A 17,297-nucleotide genomic window follows, 5' to 3' on the forward strand; every position below is an offset into this window, starting at 1 on the left:
AAAAGTGTCTTAAGCCACAAACTGACCCAAAATACTGAAACCTTCTGTCATTTCATGGCCCTTCAGCTTCATTGATATGCACTGGATATGGGTTCAGGTTCTCAAATAATCATCAGTATGGAAAAAATGACTGTGAATTGTTTTCCAGGCAGGACCAGACCCTCTGAGTGCAGCGAGAATCGCTTCTGTTCCAGCCGCTTCTCACCCTCATCTCTGTTTTATTGCAGAAGTTAACAAACGTTCGGATCATGAAAGAGAACATGAGGACTGGCAACCTTCCAGCCAACATGAAGAAAGCTCGAGTCATCCAGATTATCCCATGTAAGACACCAACTCTTTGCCTAGAGAAACAAATGCAGTCATTGCACAGTGATTTTGTCTCTGACAGTGTCTCTGACAACACCACCACAGCTCATCTCAGAGTCTGTCTCTGCTGGGATAGCTCAAGGGTAGAGATCCAGCCTGGGTTTGGCAACAGGAGTTCTGCAGACAATTACTGCATGTCTGCAAGAGAAGAAGTTTTAACATCTCTGCCTGTCAAACTCAGATGCTTTCCCAGCCCGTTGTACTGCCCAGAGTGGCAGCTTTTGGTGTCACTTCATTTTTAGCCAGAATGCATTTTTGAGGGTGGTTCCATTAGGCACCCCCTTGGTTTTGTTTTGCTCTCTGCAGGGATGTCTGCTCTGACATTGCTGGAGAACTTCCTGGTAGAAGCAGCACTGTCCCCTCCTTATAAATGTGATGCCCTTACCAAGTGTCTGCAAACAGCTTCAGGAGTCGTTTTTTACTTCAGCACTGTGTGATGTGTTAGGATCAGGTGTTTTTCGTGACTGAAACAAATAATTCACCAGCTTCACTCTTTAAACCAACATATTTTCTGGGGAATTCCTTGCAGTCTGGAGCAGCAAGGTAACATCTGCACCTGAAAATGAAAGTTTCAGGTTTCCAGGCCAAATCCTGTGTGCATGGAAAAACAACAGCAGAAAACCTCATGCCCTCCTCTGCATGCTGACTGAGTGAATCCTGGGGAACATCTCGGGGACACTCATTAGCTTCCAGAGGAAATACTTTGTTGGTACCACAAGTAAGACAAGCCTTGCTTTTTGTTTTTGTTTCTTCAGATGATTTTAATAGAGTGATTCTGTCGATGAAGAGAGGGCAGGAGTACACAGACTACATCAACGCCTCCTTCATAGATGTACGTATCCAAAATGTCCTTGTGTTCAAATTGCAAGTCAGATGTTGTGCTGATAAGTCTTTTTAGAGAGACACAATCAACTTGGCTCACAAAGAGCTTCAGCTTTTTTGTTTGGGTTTGCTTTTGAGTGTTCTTTAGCTGATGCTTTTGGTTTCAGTTTAAATGACTGTGTAACTTGAACATTCTGCCTGTTGTTAGATGTATAAACTAAGGCTTGTGTCAAATTTGAACAAACAGGCAGCAGAACGAATAAGGCAGAAAACTGACATCTGACAGTTCTGTTGTCTGCATTCAGGTTAATGAATTTCTGAGGAAAGGAAAAAGTTCCTGTGTAGTAGGTGAAAGGCTGTCACAGTGTTCAGGAGCCAGGGCTTACCGGGGCACACCTGTGTTAATTTACAGAATCCCCAAATGATGGGGTGGGAAGGGCCCTGCAGAGCTGCTCCAGCCCCAGCCCCTGCTCAAGCAGGTTCTCCTCGCTCAGGGGGCACAGGAACATGTCCAGGTGGGGTTGGAAACCTCCCGAGAAGGAGCCTCCACACCCTCCCTGGGCAGCCTGGGCCAGGGCTCCCTCACCTCAGCACCAAAGGACTTTCTCCTCCTGTTCCAGCAGCACTTGCTGTGTCCCAGCTCATGCCAGTTACCCCTTGTCTTGGCACTGGCCACCACACAACAAACACTGGCCCTGTCCACTCGTCACTCACCCCTTAGGTATTTATCAGCATTGCTGAGGTCTCTCTGAGCTCAGGCTTCTCTTCTCCAGGCTGAACAGCCCCAGGTCCCACAGCCTTTCCTCCTCACACACATGTTCCATCCCCTCAGCATCTTGATAGTCCTCAACTCCTGCTTTCCACTAATTCCTGACTTTCTTCCCAGCTTTCTGTTGAGACCTGGGCAACACCTTCCTCTGCGTCTTGTTTTTATTTCTGTGAGAATGAATTATATCCTTAAGCAGTAAAGCCCCATTAGTGACTGAGGGTTGTGGATGGCACAGCTCTGAAGGTCACGTCAGTATGTAAATGGAACTGTAGCTCAAAAATCGAGGTAAAGTGAAGCCAGCAGCTGCAGTTCTCATCTCACTGTGACATCCTTCCAGTGCCCTGTTACTGCACAGTCTCATCCCTACTGTAAAAAGTCATAGAATACAGCCTGGGGTGTTGCTGGGGGAGGTGGCAAGGAGCAAGGACCGGGTGTGCTCCATGGCCCAGCTGCACAGAGGCTGCAGGGAGGGGTCTGGGGCCCTCCCTGGCACTGCCCCTGCCGCTGGCGCTGGCTGGCAGCACGTCAGGCGCCCGCTGTGTCTCCGCAGGGCTATCGCCAGAAGGATTACTTCATTGCCACCCAGGGCCCGCTGCCGCACACCGTGGAGGATTTCTGGCGCATGGTGTGGGAGTGGAAGTGCCACACCATCGTCATGCTCACGGAGGTGCAGGAGAGGGAGCAGGTACGTGTCCCGCAGCCTCAGAGTAAAGCAGCTGCTCTAAAAGATGAGTGTTAGTAGTAGATAAGCTGCTTGTGGCTGAGGAGAGATGTTGTGCCTTTCCTAAAACGAGCCCTTGCTCCACCATGTGCTGGGGGCTGCTTTTGCTTCGGCTCTCAGAAAACCCACCGAAACCCACCCAAACTGCTGGTTCGCCAAAGGGCCCAGCTGACATGAAAGCACAGCATTTACACGGATGCCTGACATGGAATAGCACTTTGGGGTTTGGGAAGAGCTGGACAAAGCTTCTGTGAGAACTTCCCTCCCTGTTCTGCCGGTGGCTGAATCTGAACCTCTCCTACTGTGTGCTTAGTTAATGATGAGAGTCCTCTGGCAGCCTCTCTGTGCTGCAGTCGGAAGATTCAGGTTTCAACGCTGCAACTCAGGCCTTTTAGTGCTGGCAAGTGTTTGGTGGTGGTGGTGGCTTTGGGAGCCTTTTTAACAACACTGCATGGCTTTGAGGAGCTGTCTGGTTTATTCTAATCTGGTTTAAAGCAGCATTTGCCATCTATGTCTCCTAAACCCTTTTCATCTTAATGTTTTATGCTAGAGAAGTGTTTTATTCCTGCATGCTTGGCTATGAGCCTTTCAACTACAAAGTCTTTAGAACACCCTTGTTATGCTGCATAGAATCACAGAATGGTAGGGGCTGGAAGGGACCTTTAGAGATCATCTAGTCCAACCCCCCTGCAGAAGCAGATTCACCTAGATCAGGTCGCAAATGTCGTGTCCTATAGCAGAGTTTCCTGACAATTTAGGTAAACTGGAAAAAATGACAAGGTCTCTTAACAATTCTCTCCCAATTTTGCAGGAGAAATGCTGCCAGTACTGGCCATCAGAGGGCTCTGTGACTCACGGAGACATCACGGTGGAAATAAAGAGCGACAGCCTCTTAGATGCCATAAGCGTAAGGGACTTCCTAGTTACCTACAGTCAGGTAATGCTTTTAAATTACAGCAGGTTTTTGTGTTTGAAGGCATTTACAAACACTGTTTTTAACTTAAATTCTGTAATGTCTGTCTAAAGGGAAAAATAAATGTGATCAGTCAGCATCTGACACTGCATCAGTCAAGGGGGAGTTTAAATGACACAGTTTTGCTTAAAGCCCCGTGAGAGTCCTGGTCAGTAAAACCTGTCCTTGATCCAAGTGAGGTGTGGGGCTTGGGCCATTTTTTCTTTTCTTGTTGCTGTTACTCTTGCATTTTCTCCCATCTCCCACATATCTATAAATGAACGTTTGAGTCAGTGTTTTTAAATGCCATGAAGCATTTTACAGCACGTCTTTGCCTCTCCCAGCCAGCACTTCCTGCTGGTTGTTGCTCTGCTGCAGGTACAATCTGCCCAAAACTATTTTTCATCCTCAGGGCATGCATCTCCCCCCTTGCTGCATCTTCCTTTAGGAACTGGTTTGCATTGCTCTTTTTAAAAAAGAACAAAAATGACTTGCATTTAAGAATGTAATTAATTGCTTAGTGCATTGCACGTAATTGAATGCACTTGAATAGTTGGCACATGCAAAGCAAAAGGAGTTTAAATTCCAAGTGCTCTGTGTTTCCTTAAGAGGGAGGGGTTGGGTTCAGTGTGAGTACACACTGTGCTTCACAAAGCAGAGACCTCAGCTGTGTGTTGATGTATTTAAAGCTCAAGTAGCATCATTTTAAGGAATATCCCAGCAGCAATGTTGTTGCACAACGCAGCATCCTTATGCCCCCTGTGCTGGGCCCTGGGGAGGCTGGAGCTCGAGGGCTGTGTTCAGTGCTGGGCCCCTCACTCACTGAGGGGCTGGAGCGTGGCCAAAGCCAGGCAGTGGAGCTGGGGAAGGGGCTGGAGCACAAGGGTGCTGGGGAGGGGCTGAAGGAATGGGGGTGTTGAACCTCGAGGAGGCTGAGGAGAGACAGGAGCACTCTCTGCAACCCCCTGATGAGGCTGGATTGAAGTGAGAATTGGTCTCTTCTCTCCAGTAATGAATGAGAGGACAAGAGGAAATGGCCTCAAGTTGTGCCAGGGGAGGCAGAACTGTTTCCCTGAGAGGGTTGTCAGCCCCTGTGCCAGGCTGCCCAGGGAGGTGGAGGAGTGCCCAGCCCTGGAGGGATCCCAAAGCTGTGGAGCTGAGGTGCTGAGGGCCATGGGCTTGGCAGGGTGAAGAAGTGGGATTGGATTTTGATGATCTAAAGGTCTTTTCCAACCAAAACGATTCTATGACTGTCATTAGAAGTGTTTGCTGCTGCAGATCTAAGAAATCTGAATACCTTCTGTATTGTACCTAACATCTGCAGAGGTCTGGAGTTTTTGACTCTCTGTGGCTTGCAAGAGTTGCTGCCATGTGGTGAAATGCCCAGCGTAGCAGTGTGGCACCCGTGCAGCAGGACAGTGCAGTCATGGGAAGCAGCAGGCAGCAATTTCAGGGTAGCTGAAGGGCCTTTGTGCATTCAAACCTGGCTGAAACAAACTGCACCAGCATGGTGTTAATACCTGCTTGAACTTGTAGTGTGCCTTCAATCAGCAAGCAGGAAGACAAGGCAATTCATGGCGAGGTTTCCAAGCAGCAGGTGGTGATGTGCACAGATGAGCCCGTCCAGGAGCGGGGTGGGTTTGGTGCCACCTCGAATTGGGCCTCTGAGTGATGAAAACTTTCAACCATTGGCACTGAGGATGGGTAATCCTGTGCTAGCTGTGTGAGAGTGGTGTTTTCCTGCACACAGGGTAACCAGGAGAAGCAAAGCAGACTCGTCCGGCAGTTCCATTTCCACGGGTGGCCAGAAATTGGGATTCCCGCCGAGGGAAAGGGGATGATCGACCTGATCGCAGCCGTCCAGAAGCAGCAGCAGCAGACAGGCAACCACCCCATTACTGTGCACTGCAGGTGAGAGTCTGCCCTTCCCACCCGTGGCCATGGAACCGGTCTGCTTGGTTGTTCCTTCTGGTTCCAGGGAGTCATGATCTCAAACAGACCTAAGGACAAAATGTGGTGAGTCAAATACCCTGAAAGAAAAGCAACTGCAGTTACTTGAGAGGAGTACCTGAGTTTGCTTATTGTAGTCAAGATGGAGGCAGAACAGTTGATTTTAGTTTCTTGTATGCAGTACAGCCTCATAGGCAGGCTTGCTTTAGTTAGTCCTTAGATCAGTACACCTCTCAGAAATGGCTGAGATGGTAAGAGTCATTGTAATTGTGACATTTTCCATCCAATTGCTTTGGGGTAATAGTAGCAGCACTAGTAATGATAGTAATAATGAAGATGCTTTTGTATCTGTCCACCATGCATAAGTGTAAATCACAGCCTAAGATGGGGGCTTGATGTGCTGCTTTGCATTTTAACCAAGTTGTGCAACTGAAAGCCTAAAGATTGTGCTCCCCCATCAAGAATAAAAGGGGAAGCAGAGTGTGGGAGCGCCACAGGTTGTGCTGGAGAGGAAAGGAATGCAGCTTTGAGTAAGCAGCTTTGCCAGTTCATCATTTGACTCTTGGAGTTTAGCTGAGGGTGTCCACACACTGTGGCAACCCCTCGGGGCCTCCCACCTCCCTCTAGAAGCTCAGTCAGGAGCTGGATGGGTTCCAGCCTGGCTCCAGTCAACTGCCATTAGTTCTGGCTGCTGTTGGGGTGACAAACCGAGCACAACATGCACCACAATTGAGTAACAGTAGTGTTTGGCTGTTCTGTATCACTATTGATTCTCCTTTAGCGTTTTTATCCTGCTGTATATCAAGCAAATGTGTTTGTGTTGCAGTGCTGGCGCTGGCAGAACAGGCACCTTCATAGCACTCAGCAACATTCTGGAGCGAGTGAAGGCTGAGGGGCTCTTAGATGTGTTTCAAGCTGTGAAGAGCTTAAGACTGCAAAGGCCACATATGGTGCAAACACAGGTATGATAGTTAACAGTCCAGATCTTTGTCAGGGGATGTGTGTTTGTAAATATTCTTGTGGGAGGAGAACAAAGGGGTGTTGTGCAGGTTGAAATGAATTATGTATGCTGGCTGTGTGTGTACAAGGTATTACCAGAAATGTGTCTCTACAGGGTGGGGGATTTTTGAAGCATTTCTAAAAATACACCTTGGCTAAACATTCTGTATCTTTTAGGAACTGGAGATAGTTAAAGCAAAATCTTCGGAGTGTTGCAGGTGACAAAACACATGAAGTAAAATGGCTTTTAAGCTACTGTCATTTGTTCTTTCGTAACTTAAAATGTCTTGGCTTCAGTTGGCTTGGAGTTGGGAGAAATAAAAGGGAGAAATGTCTGCTTTGAAGCCATCTGCAAGTTATATGTGAAGCTTAGTCCAGGCACTTCTCCTCACTGAATAAACATTAAAGATGTTTTGAGAGGTATGTTTTGAAGATATCTAAAAGTGCTGGGATTTTGAGAGCAGCTTCTGTTCTGGGATTGGAAATTCCTGTAGAAACAACTATCTCCAGAACACCTTTTCCAGGTGATGTTTTCTCCACACTACAGTTAGGAAGAAGGCGGCTGAAGAGGTAGGATTGGTGTGCAGTCACACTGAGACAGGGTTGAAACATTTCTTTGAGGGTTCTGGCTTTGTGATTTAATCATGTCAGTTAAGAGTGTGCTTGCCACAGATGCTCCCAGCTGAGCCTGCACAACAGCTTCTGCTGAACTCCTCTTTGCAGCAGGAGGGAATTCAGGTGGCAGTTCTGCTCATCGTCAGTCTTGTTCCAGCTTCTGTAACCCAGCAGGTCGTGTTGATCCAGCTGTAATCCAGCTGCTGGGCCAAGGGAGATGGTGCTGCTCAGATCACCGGCATTGGCACGACTGTGATTTTCCTCCAGCAGAACCCCACGGCGCAACCACAGCACGTTTTGATCTGTCTCTGTTCTTTTTTTTCCAGGAGCAGTATGAATTCTGCTACAGAGTGGTACAAGATTTCATTGACATATTCTCTGACTATGCCAATTTCAAATGAGAAGCCCTGCCTTAGTTTTTAATTTGCCTGTATAAATAGTTGTACATTCTGTTAATTTATTCCATGGCGTTTCCGTGGTTGTCTTTACTGTAAATACGACCTCATGGTTGCTCTAAAAGTTGCATTGGCTGTATAAAGTTATTTCTTTAATATAAATATCTTCTAAAGCAAAATATAATGTTCATATACAGTATATCACTATGAGCTGGTGTAGAGATCTTTATTCTAAGTAACAGTAAATTAATTCTGGAGGCTCTGTGCCTTTGAATTTTGCCACTTATAAATATGTATCAATAACGTTATCTCCCAGTTCTTGACACTTTACACAGTTGATTTACTTTCCATACTAAACCCCCTGAATTGTGGTACAGATGTTTAAGCTGAACATGATTTGGCCATAAACCTTTCTTCCCTCTGAAAACGGCTGTTTGTTTGGGGACACATCCTGATAACCTGCTCGTGTTTACTTGGAATTTATTGCACAGTTAGAGTCTCAGTGAAGGTATTAACGACAAGGTATCAGAGTGTGGCCCTTCATGTATAATAATGAAAAATACAACTGCTTTGGAAGTCTGGGTTTAAGAACCTCCAAGGCTGACAGCAGCCCTGTTTGGAGTCGTGCTGTCGGTAGGAGGTAATCAGGCGAAATACAGATTGGGATTTTTGATTTAATATAGCTTTCAAAGTCCTTTTCTTTTCTTCTTCCCTAAATATTACACCAGCTTAAATCAATTTAGAAAGACAATAATGTGAGTTTACCACTATTTTGAGACTATTTTGCATATCAAAAGAGTATATTTTGCAGCACCTGAAGTTGTCTACTTGAAGAGGCTTTATAGCTACTGTCAGAAATGGATTTACAGCTTCTCTGTACACTCGTGCATCATCTCCCACTTCTCTGAGAAAAGGCAAAAGAGACAAACTCTTGTTCTTTGATTCAACTCAGCAGAATAATTGCCAGCGTTTGCTAAAGGACACTTTACTGACAGTGCAATGCTGATGCTGGCTGCAGAAAGTGTTGCAGCAAAAAGCTCCACTACGTTCCTGTCCTCTCGTATATATGATCAGGAAAAGGAATGCTCCCTTGACCTAAAAGGAGTGTATGATTGTGTATATAGATATATTTTTAATTAAAGTACTACTGCTAATATAATTGGTGAAATAAAGCTTAAAAGCCTTTATGGGAGCCCCAAACAGGATAGGCTTGAGGGTTAGAAAATCCATAATCATGGGGCATCCGAATGTTGAATAATTAAGACGAGTCTCTTTGCTACTCTTTGAAATACGAATGAATTAATGAGCACAAAGGATGCCCACACCTACTTTAGCTACATGACTAATATGCAAAAGTTCTGTCTTGTCCAGTTGGTTGGGTTTTTTCAATGCAAATGTAAAAGCCTTATTTAAAATAAGTAACTTACAGTGATCATTTCACTCCTGTTCTTGCACTACCTTATCCCATGGCCGTGGTTGGTAACAGAGCACTATCCCATGTGACAGTGCCAGGGAACGGGAAGGTGTTTGTCCCTCTCCCGTCCTGCCCAACGGAAAAGGTGCAGTTTAGAAACTGGTAAGCACACTGTTCTGAACACTGCCATTTACTGCTTCTTGTCTTCCCATCGATGCACTCCTGTATTTATTTGTACAGTAAATTATGCACTTAAAAGATTGATGAAAGGCCAAACCTTTGTGGTGAGTTGCTATCAGATGTGCCCAAGCCCTGGATGGCGCTGAGGGCTGGAAGGGAATGCAGAGGAAGCTGACATTGCTGCTCCGTGCTGAAATTACATCCAGTTGTCAAAAGCCATCAAATAAATTCCTTATGGAAACAGTGAGGGTTTCAGAAGGATCATTCATAGCACAGGGAGACTCAGAGAGGGTGAAATGATGATGGAAAACAATGCAAAACCAAAAAACTCTTGTTTTCCAAAGAACCTGTGTTGTGGTGCCATGAGATCCCACTGGCAGGATCTGTAGCCTGCCTTGGAAAACTGTTTTGCCCTTTGGGTCCCTTGAAGAAGAGCTCGGGCTGAGGGCTCTGCAGGGTACAGGCAGCTCCCGGGAGGTGCAGCACCGAGTGGAGAGAATCCCCATCAGAGCAGGTACGCAGATGTTAGTTGCTAGCTGTGTTAGGAGGAAGCAGAAACAAGATTTAGAAGTTACAAAGAGAGCTGCGTAATGACTCGTTGTGTCGTTTGGAAAGCTCACCTTCCAGTTCTGGTGTTGAGCCCACAGGCTGCCCGTCGCAGCAGCCGCATCGCTGCAGAACCGCATCTGGCTCAAGATGCATATGAGTTTCCTTTTAAACTTCCCCCCGTTGCATGGAATTACTTTAAAATGCCAAATAGTTGATTAGAAGTTGTACATTCTGATCTGTATGTGGTTTTGGTCACTGTGTGACTGGACTGTCTGCTTTCCTCTGTTAAGGTAGGTTCCAGTTCACCCAAGCATTTAAGCGTGCGTTTTCTGACATCTCTGTTCCACAAAACATTCGAGTCCCGTAGGTTCTTTGTCGTTGAAGCAATCCCTTAAGTGCTTTGCTGAATTGGGCCTTAATGAAGAATGCATACTGTAATTACCAGTGTTTTTTAGGGTATTTTTACGTATCAGTTTTTAACCTTTTGAGACGAGCCTGACCAGCTGCGTTCAGTATTTGGAACTGTTTCCGTTCCCCTCGTACCATCGGTTAATGTAAAGCTACAGGAACTTTTCTGTAGAACCAAATTGTATTTAATTTGTCAAATCTTTATAATATATGTATGTATTATACAGTTTGGGCTATTATTATTTTGTTTAATGACGTTTCTAATTTGATCTTGCTGTGTTCTCAACGCCGGTGAATGTTGCTGAATTATTTGTATATGCAAATTGCAAGATCTAATACATTCTGATGCAAGAACAAAGCTTCCTTTCTGTTCTCGGACTGCACCTCTTTCTTTAAATCTTCTCATTTCATTCATCTACTGTGTGTTCATTTAATTTAAGTGTTGCAAAAGAGCTGAAATCCATTATCTAGATAAACAGTTTTTCAGTGCTTATCTGCAGCTGCATGGAGGTATTATTCAGATGGCTGCTGGAACCAAAGCATCATGTGCATAAAGTACATAGGAACTTGTGAGAGCAATGGAAGGCCGGGGCTTCCCAAACTGCATTCCTAGGTAAGACCCTGCCAGTGCAGAGCTTTGGTGTGACTCGTCCCAGTGCATCCCATTGTGATGTGATGGTTCAGAGTGGGTGTTGGTCTTGGAGGGAGATGGTATTTCAGGAAGTGGGAGGGTTGGGGAGAGGGGAGAGAGCTCCCTCGCAGCACACCAAACCTTCCTGTTCTCTTGTTGCTAAGTTTGGATAGCTCCGTGGTACACTGCGGTATTGGAGCAAAATACAAAGGGTAGCTTGACTTTCAGCTCTGTCACTCATTGTTAATTGAAATTAACAGCAGTTTCTTCATTAATTTGAACCCTCTTTGTGTCGAGCCTTGTACCAAAAGCAAACAGGATGGCCCAGTGGTGTAACAAGGGGCTGGGGAGGTTGGTGTAAACCAGGAGTAACTATGCTGAGAGATTACAATCCTCATTTCAAGCTGATATCACTGAGATTTGAAAAGATTGAATGTTATTTGTCAAGTATGATTTCCCAAAGCAGTGGTTTATGTGCTTGCCCCCTTGAGCCCTGTTCCATCTGACCCACCTGACACCAAAGATTTGGGAGGCACATGTGCAGTGGAGGTAACTTTCTGATTATTTTTTCCCCAGCTTGGTTGAAAGAACTTGCAGTTTGCACGTCCTTGTGGTGCACTGTTCTGAGTGCCCATGCTCGGAACTCACACTGATTTCAACACAATTTGAACACAAACCACCCAAAACTAACCATAGCAACCTATTTGCCAGTAGTCATGTACATGTTGCTTTCTAAAGAGCAGACATGTATATCCTGAAGAGATGTCTTTGCTGCATCAGAAAGACACATTTGCCAAACAACAATTTGCCTGTAGAGTTTGAACTGCAGGGATACACCACACTGAAACACAGAGCTGTTAGGAAGTGAGTGTGGAGGATGATACTGCTGTTTCTTACTGTGACACTAAATGATGCCAAGTGAAGAGTCGGCTTTTTCATTATGTGTAAAAAGGCTTTTTTTAATCATTCCAAATGAGCTGATAAAATGTTTTGTGGTTGAATCAAATACTTTTAGTAGCTATTAAGACACACAGCTTGCAAGCCCACTGAGAGCTAACTTGGTGTGGGGAGAGAGGGGTGCCTTTGGGTGGTTTCAGAAGACAGAAGTATCTAAAGTATTAATCAGTTATTAATCATTCCTTAATGTAAATAATTATTTGATAATCATAATTGTTAACTCCTCCAGACCTGCACATTTTTGGTAGAGTAAGATTCTGCATAGCAGTGTAGTAGAATCACCTTTTTGGATTATTCAAGCTAAACAAAGGAGATTACAAACTAGGAGACCATGAATTACTTTCCCCCAACGTTCATCATAGCGTGCATCTGTTGGGCTGTCTCTGCACTGAAGATGAACAGTCAGGAGCATCTTTCTTATGACCAGTCAGAGTTTTTGCTAACCAACCTAAAGGTGTAGAAAGGACCTGGGGTCAGTTGATCCTCGGCTCCCTAAAGCAGCTGTTGCATGGCTGTTTGAGTACCACAGTGCTGAGAAATCTTCCAGGTTTACCTCTAGCATCCCGTAAAAAGAGCTTCCAGGGGAAGGTGACAGTATAATTAAGAGCCAGAGGATGGAATAGTTCTTCTCAGAACAGCTAGCCTCTGTCCTCTACTGTCTCTCACTTTAATGATAAATGTGCAACTAACAGAAGAATCCTAAGGCTTCACTGGAGTACAACAGTGACACAGTCATGAAAAGAGTATGAAGCCTCTCTCTTTTCAGTCTTGTAGTTAAACTGAATCTGGATATACAAACCTGTAAAACTAAAGGGTATCATTGTGCACTTCTCCAGCAACTGCTTTTTCTTGGCTCATCTGATGAGAATGTACATTTGTTTTTATCTTCCTTTCTAAACAAAGGAAGACCACAAAGACCTTGTGCTCCTTTATGGGGTTGTTACCACCTCGTGATGCTGAAGACAGGTAATGTTTTTAGAAACTCAGCTTTGAGTGAAAACACCTTCATTGTAAACTGTTTGTGAGCTATGTTTTAATGGGTTATTTAAACAATATAAACTGAGATGAAAGGCATGTTTGTTCTGCACAGGGCAGCCATGTCAAGCCTAAGCTGTGCTTTCCTTCATGTGGAATTTGCTCAGTGTGTCTTGAGGTTTTTTTCCCCCTAGGCAATTGCACTTCACTGTGAACATTCTTCATCTTGGGTATTAAAGGATTACATTGTAATTTAGATATTTTAATAAGAGCTCTCTTCTAAGGACTTTTCTGCATGTTCTGTGCTACTTTGGACAGTGTAGAATTAGTAAATGATTAATCAGGTTGAGATTTTGCCAGGGAAGTTTCTGGTACTGTTTTGGTTTTTACTTTCACCTGTTCCCATTGCATTAGAAATCATTCCAGGGTTTTCATCAGCGTCACTCACAAACTCTTGATAAACATCGAACAAAAGGTGTGTGATGTGACTGAGGGAATGATTTAGCACAGTTGCAGTGGCATCAGGCCACACAGCTCAGTCTGTGGGTGTCACACGGTGGGCCACATCCACAACCTCCCAGTGCCAGAGGCAGTGGGTGAGCAGCCAGGGACAGGCTCTGTCCTGCTCAGGGCCTCTGGCAGAGAAGATTCCATTCTTGGCTTCTTGGAGCTACTGGTACCATCTTAGTCTCTTTGAAATATATAGTTTTTAGGGTTTTTTTGCTTTTGTGTTATTTTGCTTTGAAATTTTATGCAGGTATCCTCTAGTTGAGATATTTCCAGTAACCCTGAGGCAAGCCGATGGCTCGAGTACAGGCTGTTTCTGAGGAAGCAGCACATGAAGTAGCTTTCCTCCCTTGGTAGAGAGCTCCATACTTGTGCAGAGGTTGGTGTCATTTGCTGAAGTCCCTTGTCTGGTCACCTGTAGGACTACAAGTGATTTGTGGGAGTTGAAGATTTCCTGGAGTCTGAATTGTGTACTAGATTGAGAGTTTTCATCATTTCAGAGTCCAGAGTTGTCAAGGATGCATTTCTTGGTGAGCAAAGCACTTGCATGTGTCGTGACCGGTTCTGTACCTTTGTAATGGGCCAGTCTGTTACACAGACACCCAGCAAAGACATCTCCAGCCCCAGACAAGGGTTACAAAGTATTACTTTTGATTTTAAAATTGCTGTGTGTCCCCAGGATGTTGTGTAGCTTGCTTTCCAGTCACCTTTCAGCGCCTTGGAGGCTTTAGGTGAAAGCAGCCTACTAGAAAGTCAGTTTTCAAGATGAACTTTAGTTCTTCTCATGGGATACAGAAGTTTGATCTTTGGCACTTTGTTTCCCTTTGTAGCTTGTTATGGTGTGTTCTTTCACCAGTTAAAAGAAAGATGTTATTCCAAAGTATAAAGAGAAAGCATTTTGGACAACATGCCCCATTTGTTAAGAAACTCACTCAAATTCCTCCCATGAAGGTTTCCCAACATGAGGTTCTGTGTATTAATACAAGCATTCAAAAAACCCGAGGTGCCATCATGTGTCAGTGTAATAAACCATTTTAAGAGATCAAATCTATTGCAAGGCATTAAAGTTCCAGAGACTCATCATACAGTAACTTACTAATCATTAGACTTTCCTTTACACAGCATGAGGAGCCTGAAGAATATGTATTTGCTCAGTGCTCAATAACAAAAAAATCACAAAACAAATCAAACTGAGCGATGACAGTGCAACCAAGTTCATGCTAATCCCATGGACATCACACTGCTTTGTTAGAAGTCAGCAGTTTAATCACCACTTACCAGATGTAACTCTGTCTGGATTGGGTTAGCTGGCCAAATTGCAGCTGCACGGGGAGGGCACGAGTGGATTGCAGGGTTAAAGGATCTGTGGTGATGGCTTTGCACCAATGCTAAAGTTGCTGCCTGAATTGAGTGCCTTGTTTACCTGATACCTATAAACCTTACAACAGCTGCAATCTAGTGAAAGCTTTAACTGGAACTGGTGCTTCCTTAGACTTTGAGTTAGAAACCAGTAGCATTACAAGTCTGTGAGAAATAAAGAGGTTCCAAAGAAACACAAGGAAAAAGTTCTTCCCTGTGAGGGTGACAGCACAGGAAGGGGCTGCTCAGATGGGCTGTGGAGTCTTCTTCTCTGGAGACATTCCAAACCCACCTGGATGAGTTCCTGTGTGACCTACTCTAGGTGGTCCTGCTCTGTCAGGGGCGTTGCACTGGATGAGCTTTCGAGGTTCCTTCCAGCCCTTGAGATTCTGTGATTCCGTGAGTGCTTTCCAAACCAGCTGTTGAGACACTACAACCAGTGACATTGGATAAGGATCTTCACAAAGGAATTAAGATGCTATTCTTTCTAATCCTCTTTATTTTGTTGTTCTTCTTGGGCTCTTGGCTCAAGAACAACTAAACAGCTAGCAGGGAGATTCAAGAACTGATTTGAAATAAGCTACTTTTCAACACCTTTTTGGAAGCTGACAGTTTTACTTCAACACGTGTACAGGAGTATTTGTCAGCTTGTACTCCCAGTAAATTACATGTTCTCAGATACAAATTAACCTAAACAGAATATTTAAGCTTTGAAGAAAATGTCAATCTTTTCCCCCCTCCTACAGATCTACTTTTGCAAATATTTGTATATCTACTACTCAGGAGGGTGCTGCTGCTCTGGAGGACAGATTTAAAGGCGTGCTTAAAACCTTGATGATAATTTGTGTTTTCCTGCAAGTATTGCTGTGTTTGCAGAGACGTTCATCACACAGGCTCTGACAGGATTCTGTGTGGTAAGTGCACTAATAAACCACCACTTGTCATGCCAGAATATACAGTTATGGGCATATTGCAGACTTCTCTGTGTTTTTTACGTTGCCAAAGCCCTTGCCAGCATGGCAATGCCCATGTAATGACAGCAGCAAAGTTCCTCTTTTGCTCTCCAGCCCATTTTGCTCAGATGAGGGCCAGTCCAGACTGGAAAGAACTTGTTTTGTGCAGTTTCACTGGTATAAACTGTTTGGTTTAGATACACTGTTGTATAACTGCACTTGTTAAAGACCCCCAGGAATGCTCCAACTTTATCCATTGGCTATGATGCCAATTATTGTTGACTTTGTGAAATGTTTTATATCTAAACACAAGATGGTCCAGCAGCAGAAAGCTGTAGCAGTAAGGTCATGACTTAATATGCTGAACTAAATTAAAACCCCACCAAAGTTTATCAAACAGACTTCAGGGTAATCTAATTTAAAGGGAAAAAACCCAAACATTTAAAAAGCTGCTTACATCTAACTGTCTCCCCTAAAGTGCCCTAAAGTCATCACACTGCATAAAATAGCATTTGAGGCCAACTAGATGATTAAATAAAAATAGTAGTAATATCAAAAGGAAATCTGCCTTGTGTGAAAGAGCTGAATAATAGAATTTTATCCCCCGAAGCACAAAAGACTGGATGACCTTGTGAAAAGCCATTCTCCCTTTGTATCTCTTTCCCCCACATGCACAGCACTTTAACTTGGAATTAAGGTCATCAGATTCCATGTCTCAGTAATGCATATTTATTCTAAAAATAACAAAATCAGGCATTACTTATTTGCCCTTGGAACTTCCCCAGCCATCTTAGGGGGGAAATCTTTAAAAATGTGATGTTAGGGTAGAAAGAAAGGAATTGAACCAGGCTGACTTTGCTGTAAAGTGTACTTATGGTGAAAATAAGGTTTGCTTTTTGGAGTCTGGTAACAGAAACGTTTTGGGTTTATGTGTCTTTGACAATATGGTGTGTATCAAAAATACAGTGCAGGTTGGAACCCACCCTGCTCCTTCAGGATGTTTTTGCTGTGGTCATCAGGTTTAAGTGCCAGCCACCAGTTTACTTTTGGGGGCTAGGGAATAGAGGGGGAACTATCCCCCTCCTAATTTACTTATGTATGTTATTCAAGGTATATTTCAAATATAATCTGTAAGAATGAATTGCTTTTTTTCGAATTATTCAGAACTTCTGGAAGTTCTGCTTTGTTTTCCTGCTTATTTTACATTTCTTTTTGATTTACTTCTCCAGCAACACAGGTCATTTTGGCTTAGATATTTGTGGAACCATGGTCTGAAAACGAGGGTCCAGAGAGTCTGAGGAAAGTGACACCAGAAGAACAGGCTTTTTCCCTGTTCTCCTCAGTACTGGCCTAAGGGGAGAGGAAGAGTGTTAACTCACCTGGATCTTCAGGTGCTGCCTGGCAAGTATCTGTTCCCTTGATTTTTAAGCACTTTTTAATATCATTTCCCTGTAGCAAACTTCAAATCTCTTTTCTAGAAGTCCAAAAGCTTTCATTACTCCCTTGGACATGAAAAAGAATGACAAAGCAAATAGGTAGCTTGCTTTTAAAAATTCATATTATTCTTACAACACAGAGGAGACTCTGAAGAATATCATTAGGTATCTGAGGCCTATATTTTGTAATTTCAGAACACTGGTACAAACTATAGGAGTAACTGAACATAATGCTGGAAGTTGCACAGCCTCAGCATCATCTATACTGTTCTACATGAATTTCTAAAATCATTTTAAAACAGGTACCTTGTGTACTCTGGAGTGGCCTATGGTTAAAAG

The 17,297-nt window shown here is 44.0% G+C and overlaps 1 protein-coding gene across 3 annotated transcripts in view; it reads left to right on the plus strand.

Moving 5' to 3' along the window:
* PTPRE (protein tyrosine phosphatase receptor type E) overlaps positions 1-10,516 on the plus strand; it is a 94,165-nt gene extending 83,649 nt beyond the window's left edge. For 2 of the 3 annotated variants that reach the window (XM_062001066.1, XM_062001065.1), the window contains 7 exons: positions 228-321; positions 1,122-1,198; positions 2,508-2,642; positions 3,490-3,615; positions 5,381-5,541; positions 6,407-6,542; positions 7,521-10,516. In XM_062001066.1, the coding sequence (XP_061857050.1) occupies positions 228-321; positions 1,122-1,198; positions 2,508-2,642; positions 3,490-3,615; positions 5,381-5,541; positions 6,407-6,542; positions 7,521-7,595 (804 nt within the window). In that variant the 3' untranslated portion in view covers positions 7,596-10,516. The remainder of the gene's footprint in view (positions 1-227; positions 322-1,121; positions 1,199-2,507; positions 2,643-3,489; positions 3,616-5,380; positions 5,542-6,406; positions 6,543-7,520) is intronic. The other variant, XM_062001064.1, reaches the window with a different exon arrangement.
* The last annotated feature ends 6,781 nt before the right edge of the window (positions 10,517-17,297 follow it).

The sequence above is a fragment of the Colius striatus genome, chromosome 8 (genome assembly GCF_028858725.1).
Source record: "Colius striatus isolate bColStr4 chromosome 8, bColStr4.1.hap1, whole genome shotgun sequence".
Lineage (NCBI taxonomy): Eukaryota > Metazoa > Chordata > Aves > Coliiformes > Coliidae > Colius > Colius striatus.